At 36.7% G+C, this 12,345-nt stretch overlaps 2 protein-coding genes across 14 annotated transcripts in view; one reads left to right on the forward strand and one right to left on the reverse strand.

Annotated features, from left to right (window-relative positions):
• The window catches only part of LOC107994275 (venom dipeptidyl peptidase 4), a 216,983-nt gene that overhangs the window by 183,464 nt on the left and 21,174 nt on the right, over positions 1–12,345 (forward strand). For all 11 annotated transcript variants that reach the window (XM_062077611.1, XM_062077614.1, XM_062077615.1 and 8 more), the window contains one exon: positions 6,125–6,344. In XM_062077611.1, coding sequence (XP_061933595.1) covers positions 6,125–6,344 — 220 coding nt within the window. The remainder of the gene's footprint in view (positions 1–6,124; positions 6,345–12,345) is intronic.
• LOC107998462 (transmembrane protein 164) overlaps positions 1–12,345 on the reverse strand; it is a 72,467-nt gene that overhangs the window by 28,682 nt on the left and 31,440 nt on the right. The gene's annotated exons all lie outside the window — the stretch shown is intronic.

A 12,345-nucleotide genomic window follows, 5' to 3' on the forward strand; every position in this document is an offset into this window, starting at 1 on the left:
ACGCAAATATTTAACGCGTGGGGATAAATTTCTTTGCCGGGCCAGGTATTTCTCGTTGTTTGGGCAAAACGTGTGTAACAGGATTTGACCGTGAACTGATTGAAGATTTAATGTATCAGAAATGATTCGATGATGAAAAAAAGGGGGTGAAAAAGGGAAGAATAACGAGCGAGTGAATAATCTAGTCGACGTTGGTATTTCACAGATGCGCTGGATTCATTGAAAACCTTTCATAATTTAGCGACGATATCGATCCCTATCCGTATTCCACCTGATTTATACACGTTTTTCAGATGCATGCCCTGAAAACGGACATTTGCTTGGATTATCAGGCAAATTTGTGAATATAAACGGAAACAAAACCTGTAATTCTTGTTATCGATCGAAAAACACGCGAATCTTTCTCGAATTGATAGGCGCATGATAGTGGGAAAAAAGGAGTTTAAATTAAATAAATTCGACTTGAACTAATTTTCGCTGATTAAAAGTAAAAAATGTGTAAAGAGTGGGCCATTTTTATCCCAACACTTATCATACTTTTTATTCCAATATTTTACCAACAAACGAAAGAAGAAAATATATTTGTACTAAACAAAGAAAATATCGTATAAATGGCACGAAACGTTTACATTCGGAGCAACGAGATATTATTCACGACGCATATGTTGCATATATTCATGTAGCGTAAATTACACAATTTCGATGCTACTTAACTAAGGATAAATAATACACAATATTCATTACCATCTTCTATAAACTATATACATATGTATCGTAGAAAATAGAAATTTAATAGAACGCGTTAAAAATTGACAAGTATTCCAAGATTTAATATTTGGAAAATTCGAAAATTAATTCGAAAACGATCATTGTTACTCCTTTTCCACCGATCAAAGCTCGATCACTTTTGAACGTGACCACATAGCCAAGGGCCACCAACACCCCCCACCCCGTAACCAGAAAATTTACCACGAAGGGGTGAGGTTTACGGTAAGGTTGAGTGCGTTTAAGGCCGGCGCGACGGGTCAAATTAACAGGATATTGAAATTAATCCGTTCTGAATGACCCGAGGCTCATCCATCTTGGCCAGGGAGCTGCACAACCTGTCCCTCCCCTCCCCCCTCTTTACATCCCCCTTTTACCCGGCCGTCTCCGTTGATTTTACCCGATGATGGAGAGTTTACGTTCATCTTGGGGCTACGACTGTCAAACTCTAAACCTATTACCCCCTCGTAAGATATTGAATTACTCATCCGCCTCACCTGTTAGAGTTGACGAACCGAGTCTTAACTTGCGGATGGTTTAACCAGTCGCTCTTATCACTCTTTGCCTCGGCTCGTTATTATATACTGTTCGACGTGAGTGAATTATTGATTTTGTTAATTTCGTTAATTACTGTTGCTATATCGCTCGATGCTTTCGATTTATTTTCAAGCTTCGAGGGTTAAACGAGGGAAATTATTACGGGGGAAATCGTGGAACGAGAATGATTTGCACAAAGGTAAAAGGTAAAAAAATGTAAGGACGGAATATGTTTACGTGCGAGAGAACATTTCGTGTGATATTTTTTAATGAATCGAGTCGACTAATTTCTCGATCGGATACGAATAATTGATAATGGACAGTCGTGGTAAATGTAAAATTTAAAAATGGAAAAGGGTGTTTTAGAGGTTATTTTTTTGGAAAATGGAGAAAATCCATCGAATACCAGATTTTTAATTCTTGATTAAAAATTCTTCGACGAAATTTTCTAAATGAAAACTTTTATTTTATATTTTTCGTTTATTTTCGAAAATTTCCAAAGTGTTTCGGAAATTTTACGTATTTTTATATTTGATTTTCTCAAAAAAATTGCTACAAGCTTCGTGCAAAAAATTGGACGCACAAAGAGGAACCTCTCCCTTTTTTGTAATATTATTTTTCACATACTCGACATATTTTCGTTCGAAGCAAATAGTTCTTCGTTTTTTTTATTATTTCGTAAACATATGCGAATCGATAATTAAAGATAGTTTGATATTTAAATAGCCCGTTTTAATCGACATTTTGACAAGCAATGATTCATTGTCCCGCGTTAAATATTTCCAATCTTGTCCAATTGTCAACTTGTCGCTTGCTAATTTGACAGCTGTTTCCCGCCAATTGATCATCGTCTCGAGCGATTAACGATTCGTGCCGATCATAAATAAATAATTAACAATCAATGTCCAAGGCGCAAGGATTTTTTTGGAAATCGAACAAGATATCGAACAATTTTTTCCGCGTGAACATTGCATCGAATCGAAAACGATCGATCCATCCAAACTGACGTAATAAAATTTGTACACGGTGAATGATTATTTATTTATCGTATAATATAAAATATATAATATAAAGTGCTATCCAAACAATTTTTCAAACAGTAATAAAATATTGCGTAAACTTTATAACATCTCTAATATGTTGAACAGTGGATTTTTATCAAAATATTTTGCGTAAATATTTCGCATATTACAACAGCGTAATGAATACCATATGGGAAAAAAATGGGGGCGCAAAAAATATTTCCACGATACAAAGAAATTTATAATATAGGTACATCATAGGTAAATTTTTAAAAAGAAAAAAAATGCTAAAAAGAATAATTAATTATGAAATTCTTGAAATTCTAATAATTACGATATTAAAAAATATAACGATGTAAATTGCCTACATCTATCGAAAGAAATTATAAATAAAACCCGAACGCGTTACAACCTGCACAACCTATCAAACGTATTTTCATTCCCGATATTCCGTTATTCCGTTTTATTAATTTAGACGTCCCCATTGAAAATTAATAAACATTTCGAAGGGGGTAAACATTTTATTTCACCAGCAAAAACACGGGGCCCACCGATAAAATTTTCGACGGAATAAAAAGCAATAACACGATAAAATTAATATTTCACGCGTTCATCAACGATCGACATTGTTGATGATTTCGAAAAAGAGGCAAGATAATAATTCCGGATCGGGCTCTGTTCGTTGGCCGATGGCGATCGATCCAAATTAATGCAAATGAAGCCAGCAATTTGATCCCGTTGTAGGTTGGACGGCGCGCAGTAGTAGCGGAACGTTATAAATCAGACCTAACAGGTTCTGAGTCTCAACGCCTGACGTAAGGGCACTTGATATCCGAGCGTGTCGCAAGATTGCCCCTCCAATCCAGAGGCCAGAGATTTATTTGGGAGGGGGGTTAATTTATCGTATCGAAAAAACGCGTGGGTTTATGCATATTTTTTTCGCAGACGCGATCTTTCTTTTTTTTATTTTATTCCATTTTACGTTTATCGAATCTCCGCCATGAATTCGAATCGAACACAATGTGAAATTACAATATGCGCGCACGATGCAACGAAATTGTTATCGAGCATTCGTTTATCACGTTAGGGAAATTAGTTTTCGGTGTCGTAATGTTGTATTATAACCGTTAATGGAAATTGTTCCGAAATCGCGATAAATCGCGCGACTAAATCGACTAATGATATTTACAAGTTGTTCGCTTTATTAGGAAATGTTTCAAAGTATCCAAATTAATCGCTGTTCCCTCTCTAATTAAACCACTTTTTGATAAAAAAAAAATAAATTTTCCGATTAAAAATCATCATTTACTATTTCCTTCGAATTAATTTTACAAAGAATTAAACTGTCGGAAATAGATGCACGGATCGATAGCGATCGAATGCGAAGAAAAAATTCGTCCGATTCGGGGCTTTCTTGGAAGGTGAGAGTACAAATTCAATCTATTTCAATGCGCATCGAGTTCGAGCCAGGTAAGCGAGGATAATCGATTTTCGATACTCGACGCCACACTCGTTTTTTTTCTTTTCCCTTCTCTCCTTTCTTTCGTCACTTATCAATATTTGTTATATAAAGCCAAGAATACGCGTAACTTATCGTGTAAGTTTTGTTACACTACACGCGGTTTACACGCATACAGATTAGACGCTATCTATCTCGCCTCTTAAAGAATCACGTGACTGAACGAACCAATGAAACGTGCAACGATCAAAGTCTCTTGGATCCCATTCCATTCCCCCCACCAGCGTCGAACTGACAACATTTCGCTTATGTGCGACGTATTTTAAACACGCTCGATCCTTTCATCTTAAATTCACTTCTACGATATTTCTTCCACGATACGCTCGCCTCTTTATTCGAATGAAAGCTCGAGGCGCCCTTACACGGCTTGATACGTTTATTCGTAGCCAACAATCGAGCGAGTACCGCGCCAGCGAGAGTTTGTCCAACACGAACGGTGTGCTACATCTCTGATCTATGCGCATAGAAATTGCAGCGTAAGCCGCGCGGGAGTAAGTCGGCAGATTTAGATTAAACGAGGATTAGCCAAGGGCAAAACTGTGATTCTCTCTCTCTCCGCCTTCTGTTTGATATCCGAGGGAATATCGTGGTATCCGGCCGATACGGAAATTACTCGTACATCGCTCGCCTCGACCCGGCACAAATTAGATCGCGAAAGGCACGCGTCGGATACGTCGCTAGACATCTTTGCAGCGACGACTTCCCATGAGGTAAGGAACAAATTGAAACGAAAATGACAAATTCCACCTTGGGCGAGACGCGCTTTGATCCGTGTAGAATGAAATTCTGGGGAATTTGGATCAAGATGGAGGGAAATTGAGTAACGTCATGAAATTTATACCCCTTTGGATATAAGGGAACTTGAGAAAGGAAGTTGAAAACCGTCCTCCTATCGGAATTAATTTAAACTTGAAGTTTAGATCGAAAGGGGGGAAACTTGTATCCGGATGAAATTTTTCCTCGAATAAAATTGTGTTGGCGATCCGGCAACCGGTCAATGTATCAATTTCTCTTGAATGAAATTTTATCTAGTCGAAATCAAATCGAGAATATTTCCCTTTCTTTTTTCTCCTGAATTTTTTTAAATATTTTTCATTCGAAGCAGAGGAAAGCGATACTCGTAATATTCGTAATATTCGTGGCTGGCAGTTAATTAAGCAAGTTTTAAAAAAAAGGGGGAGGGAAAAAGGAAAAAATTGCCTCCCTTTCTCATCGGTGGAAACCGGTTTCGATCTCGTTAACAAGTTGCACGGATGGCAAATTGGTTTCATCAATTGAAACGAGGTGGCGACGAGACCGATACGAATTTAAGCCGGAAAGAACCGAGTAATTCAGGTTAATCATGGATTGATTAACAAGCGGCCAATCGATCCACATTAATGCAAATGGAGTCAGTGGTCTGATCGCGTTACAATCCTCTGCTGCTACCTGCAACGCTTGCGAAACGTATAAATCACCCTTAACAGTTTCGAATCGCAACGTCTGACCCAAACCCTCGCTTGCCCAAACTTGACACTCTCATCACTGGAAACATTTATGCAACAACTTAATACGACTTAATACACGTCCCGTACGGTTGAAATCGTTCGTTTCCTTGTTCGACAGTTCGCTCCTAATCGGAATTGATCGTCACGGAATTTTTCGCCCATCTTTCGTGAACTTTTCTCCCTCCTCCCGTGCTCGTTAATAAAGTTGAGCAAAGTTAACGGTTCCTTCTCATCATCTCGAGGAAATATCCATCGAAAGTTTGCTCGTCCGTCCAAGAGATGAATTCGGTAAATTCTCGTTAGTATCGGGTAATCATTTACATCTCGTATAAAATCAATCCTGTCGAGCTTCTCCCTTCGGCCATCCATCTCGAAAACTCGATCGATCAACTTTTCCATAACTACCAACAAACTCGAAACATCTCTCTCGCGGTATTCGTGAGAGGGCCGGTTAATCCCTTTTCGAAAGAATCCAAAGAAGAACCGCAAAAGCCACGAAAGCCGGATCTAAACGTGCTTATATATATATACACACGGGCAACTTTCTTTCCTTCTCGATCCCCCTTCCCCCTCCCCTCCTCCCCCGCGTGTTGGTACAAAGTAAACAAAGCGGTCTGGTTGCAATGCAAATTCACAACAGTTCTTGCGATTACAAAGCCATTAAAGAGCAGCCTATGCAAATGAACGGGGGCGCGTTATACGCTTCCCCCGTTATTCCCCCCTTCTTCAACTTCTTCTTTTTTTCCCCCCTCCTCTTGCCATCTTCTCTCTCATCTCTCTGCTTTTTCTCGCAGTTATTACCTGGCCACGACGGAAGAGGAATCCGCGGTGCAGCATTTGTACAGGATATCGACGAGGGGCACGAGCAAGTCCAAGTGTTTGACCTGCGGTATCGTTCGGGAAACGGACAGGAATAGATGTCTTTACAACACCGCCAAGTTTTCCACCGATCACTCCAACTACGTGCTCACTTGTGCCGGGCCTGGAGTGCCTGACATCTCCATTTACAACAGGGTAAGTGGCGCTATCGTGGCTATCCCATCGCTCGATTCGTTTTAGAACGACCCCGTGATCCTTCCCTTTCTTCGCCGATTCTTTTTTCTTTTTTTTCTAACTGAGAAAGAACTGGTGCTGTTTCTCGTAGCGGTGTTTGGATGTTGGTAAAATTTGGGTAGATTTTTTTAGACATGGCGAATCATTCACGAATAGTTTTATACAGGGGGTAAATTGGATCAAAATTGAAAAATAATTCTACGTTAATCACCGATCCCCGATTAATCCACGATTGATTAAAACTTTTAACTAATTATCAATCTTCCTTTAAAATTTATTTAATTCCATGAATTTTCTCGTAGCGATGTTTAGAATTTGAATAAATTTTTTTAGAATTTGAATAAATCATTCAAGAATAGTTTTATATAGGGGATAAAATTGGCTAAAATTCTCCCTTTAAAATTTATTTAATTCCATGAATTTTTATAATATTGGTTGATATTCGTATATTCGAATAGAATTGTATCGTAATAATCATCGTTAGAAAATATAATTCGTAATATTTTCGTTTCTTTTGATAGGGAACTATAAAAATGAAAGTATAGTTTTAGAATCAGCCTATATAAAATATGGTAGAACGCCAATAATTGAACGAAAAGAATAATACTTATTCTTTCAAACTTCACCTGCTATTTATTATACTTCACGCCTCGGTGAAATTGGCAGGTTGGACGTATTTCACCGGTTATACTCTATCTCTGATCCAAAGAGCATCGAATCCATTTTGACTACGGCGAATATCTGTTTGGATTTGGCGACTTTTAATCCCAGAAACCCGATATAATTTTTCCAACTACGTTTATAAAATATACATTTCCAATTCTCGTTGAATAAAGTCATTCACGTTTTAATTTCCCCCTTAAAAGAAAAAATGATGCCGATCAAGTACGATATAAATTAAATATTTCTCTCAAAATTAATCAATTGTTATGAAACACTGCTTTTTTCACATTTAATTACATTTTCCATATAAATTTACATTACAAAACCATGTACTTATTACGTTCGCAATAAGTTTGAAAAATTAATTTCCAATTAATCAAAATTAATCAATTAATACAAATTATATTTAAAACGCATAATTTCTTGGAAATTCTCAACTCTCGAGTAAATACATTTAAAATAATGCTTATTTTAATCACTAACTATAGGATACACTCTTTTAATACATTCATTAATCAAGAAATGCATAAAGATCTGACAAAATATATTAGAACAGTGTCGGTGGAAACGCCAACAAAAATAACCATACATTTGATGAAAATAAGAGAAGCAATAAATCCCACTTATAATTCTTATAATTCCAATTCAACTCTGTTCGAGACTGTTCCAAAGTGATCCGAATATAAAAATATCGAGAAGGAAGAATATTCAACGATACAATTCTCAAATATTAATTATTCGCGCGATTCAGACGGATAAATCGAGATCCAAAGCTTCGATCCGTTCGAATTTATCGGGTGAATTCGACGATAAATCCTCGATCCTCCATCGGGGCGCATAATTTGTCAGTGTCCCGGAAGTGGTGGCGTTCTCGCCGGTCCTCGATCCATGTTTTATGCTTATTGCCGTAGAACGTTCTTCTCGTGTGTGAGAAAACGACGCGAATATACGCGACAGATTTAGAAGAAATTCCACCCCCACCAATTCCTCCCTCCCTTTAAAGCTTTCTACAACCCCTTTCTTTCTTTATCCCTTCGAGAATTTCTAGGTGAGCAAGTTTTCTCATTCGAACGATCTGCTCCTTTCTCGGGACCTCCCCCCAGTTTCTGCTCATCGAGTTTATTTGGAAATATCGGGAGTAAAGGGAAGGTTCGGTGGCAAATGTTCGGGCATTTCTTTTCATCTCATTTCCCGATCGCCTCGTTTCCTTTTTCCCCTCGTTTCTTTCTCTCGGATATTATTCTGAACATTGTTCGAACGTCCCTGAATATCGTATTTTTTCCAATTCTAGATAACAGGGACGCGTAAAATCGAGCTTATGTTATGACGAGGATCGAAGAAAATGCACAGGTAACGGAGAACGAAAAGTCGCATTCGAAACAATGATTTTCTGATCTCTCGAGAGTAATCCAAAGGGGGGATTATCATTTTTAAGATGGAAGAAAAGAGTATATAACGTTCTTCTTCTCTCTTCTTGATTAGATGGTATTCAACCCCGATCGATTTTATTTTTAATTTACTTACAATTAAGTTTTTCCTTTCGACAATCTGTTTCCTTTCACGGGGTTAGTTATCCCACGTTGGAGGGGAAGTTTGTTTCTAAATGAAACTCGCCAATCTAATTTTAATTTAATTTCTTAATTTCCATAACCCCCGGCAGGCAGTCCTTATCTCAACCCCTCGGGACTTTTTCTCCTTCTTCTTCTTCTTCCTCTTCTTCGCGGCTAGTTTCATTTCCTCGGCCCATATTTAAAAGTGTGGAAAGTTTATTTGGAAATATTCAAACGAAAATTGAAGTTATCGCGATCCTCGGTATTGTTTCACCACCCCTTCGTTCCTCTAATTCAACTTTCCAATCGAATTTTAATTTAATTTCTTAATCCCCCTCGTTGAGAGCTTCTCGCTCCTTTTTTGCTTCGAGTTTTTGCAAAAACTTTTTGTTCCTCTGTTTCTCTTCACTTTTTACCATCCCACAGGTATCTGCAAAAATTCTCCATTGAAAGTTCTATTGAAATTTTAATCCGTGCGTTCGTTCGTGTAAAAATTCTTAATGAAACGAGTATCGAAGAAAGAAATGAAACGAAATTTATCGTACGATATCACCGCCTGTGTACGTAGTTCTATGCATACGTATATATAAATATACATTATCGTTGTAAACGAATCGAGTATTAAACAATCCGATTATACGCTTTATAATCGTTAAACAAATCGTCGCGACCCCCCGCCAATTCGCTTCGAGAGGAAACATGATTCCGTTATCAGCAGTTCGAATTAAATAAATTTTCCCGCCGTTTAACAAACAGGCAAACACGACCCAACTGGATCAACTATTTTCCTACGCGATCACGCGTACATGAGTTTCGATGTCTGACGACGATTACACGCATACGTAATGGCGACATTATGCCAAATCAATGGATAGATAATTCTCTTTTCTTTTCTCTCTCTCTTTTTTTATATATATATATACGTAATGATTTCTTTTCGATTGCGTAAAAATATTTCTTCGAATCGAATACACTAGCTTTTTGACTATTGATTTAAAAGAAAAGAAACTTTCGTCGGAATAGTACCTTCAATCGCGCGTGAAATACATTTCAATTATGGGGGGGACAAACACGCGATATAAATTTCCTTTTCCATAAAAGACATCCATATTACATCTCAAAGTATCAAATAGATAGAAGTTCGCAAGAATTACAGCTTGAATTTCCACTTTCAATTCTCGCCCTCCCCCCCATCGTTCGAAAGTTCTACCCGCGTCGAGAACTCGAGAACGTTTCCCTTTGCTTCGATTCCGACCCAGAAACTCGTTTCCAAAACACTTGCGTATCAACTTTCGATACTCACCCCCTAATAGGTCAAACGAAAACTTCCATTCTCTCGAATTCCTCGCGGGCGTCACAGCTTCGATAAACACGCTCGTCTCCTCCAACTTTTAACGCCCGATTCCGTGGATTGAAGGGTTCGAATCGCCGGGAAGGGAAAGCGGAGGAGGACGAACGTCAAGAAGAAAACGATCGATTATCCGTAAATTAAATTCGTGATTAGATCATCGACTACGTCTTTCGTCTTAATTGGCAAAAATGAGCAGAAATGGAAGAGGCGGGTGAGAAAGGGGGGGAAGTGGATTCGAGTATTCGATTTGTCGAGGCGGCACGATTACCTACTGTCGATAATTGGCTTTCTTTGTGGACAAACGCTTTCGATTCTCGAAGGGACTAATTTCATTCCTCTAGAGAAGGAGGAGGAGGAGGAGGAAGAGGAAGAGGAACTCGATGAATAGGAAATGTTTTGTTCCTGTCATTCGCTGGCGAACCAATATTGCCGCGAACGGGGAAAAAGTATCTCGACTTTGATCTGAGAAAGAATCTTACAAGAGAATATAAGATATAGATAAAATAAAAGTAGAAAAGTTGGAAAAGTTTTGGGAATGTGAATTGAGTTGGAGAAAACTTCGTATCGCGTATGTCTTTTTTTGTAATCGACTTATAATCGACTCGATGACGCAATAAAATATTTAATTTCGATCGTGGCAAAAATAGAATGTGGATATTTATGGCAAATTCATGGTTTTATATAGGAAACACAACGTAAAACGTAAAATTGTGTTTAAAAACGTACGATATATTGCTGTATTTGCCGTATATATATATATATATCACGCATCATATTTGTTTCGTTAAATCAATTTAATCTATCGGTAAACACTTGTATCGTATTGTGGAATGTTAATAACAATAATATATAATAATTGCCGATTATATTAAAGCATGTTTTTACAGCTTTGAATTAATAATTGAGCATTAAATTTAACGATGTGATTATTATAAAAATGTTATTAATTTTCTAAATATTCGAAAAAGAATAGAATATCATTCAATTACAATTCCTAATTCACTGTAGTGAAAAATAATATAAAATATATTAATATTTCATATAAGAATTAAATATGTATTGATAACATTACATAATAAATCGTGAACGTTTTCAGTTCTATAAATTAATATTTATTAATGAATATAATTATTATCTCATGTTATCATTTAGAAAGATAGATTGTAACTCGAATTACGATGTATGAATACTGCAAAATACTGTATAAAATTAATAAATAATTATTCTCCATACCTAATAATATTCACATATTAATGTATTAAAATTTTTCATCATATATCGTACGTAACAAATATTTTCCAGAGATATTTGCATATTTTTCGTATATATACTTATTTATATATTCTTCGTAAATACTTTTGCAGGTAAATATTATATTGTATATTTATCGTCCATAAATATCCATATTCCAGTGATGTGAACACCTGAAAAATTATATTTTCAGTCATATTTTTCCTCATTAATACATTTATAAGAAAAAAAAAAATATCTTTTCCCTCGTATTTCCAAAAACAAAATTGACGATAAAACATTTTTGTAAGAAATATCAATCTCGAATTTTCCATTTCAACAATGTCAAAGTTATCAAATTTGACTCGTGAAATTTTACTCTAATTTCGCTTACTTCTCTTTACTCTTATCATATATATCATATCCTGAAACAAGAAACAAGGGAAATCTTTATTAAAATTTAATTCACAATGTTCCATCCAATACCTTATTATAATTAGATAGTAAAAGCAATTTTTGAAAAATCATAGACACGTAAAAATTAGTGCAGAAATATCGACCGATGCTAATTTAATTAAATGAAATCACATCTGTTTGCAATAATGTGATAGAATTCTTTCATTGCTAATCACTCAATGATCAGCAAATTCTCCTCGTCTCCTAAATATCATAATAAACAAAAATAAATAAATAAATGAATAATTTCAAATATATAAATAGTATTTTCATCTCTCTAAAATCGACTCTCGAAAAATCAGATCTTACTCGTCATCAAAAGTGAATTATGAATTTACGATTTTACCGATCCAAGTCGTATCCAAATTGTCGAGAAATCCGAGTCCTTGGATTCGTTGACCGGAAGATCAAACGAGCGAAATAACGCGTTGAACTGGATTCACGCCGGGTGCAAGGGTGCCGTTACGTGTCCGACGTTGATGCATAGTGGCTTAAAAGTTGGATATATCGTGGTGGCTTGAATGGTGCGAATCGTGGCGATAAGGGGTGGCGAAAAGAAATTGTTCTTCGCGTCACAACGACGAAATTGCCCTCTGACATCTCATTTCGTTGACGTTGACGAAATTTACCATTCTCTCTTCTTTCTTCCCATTCTACCCTCTAAGATACTTTTACACACGTCGTTTCGTGAATCAATGAACATCGGTCGATT

Source organism: Apis cerana, linkage group LG7 (genome assembly GCF_029169275.1).
Source record: "Apis cerana isolate GH-2021 linkage group LG7, AcerK_1.0, whole genome shotgun sequence".
NCBI classification, from domain to species: Eukaryota; Metazoa; Arthropoda; class Insecta; order Hymenoptera; family Apidae; genus Apis; species Apis cerana.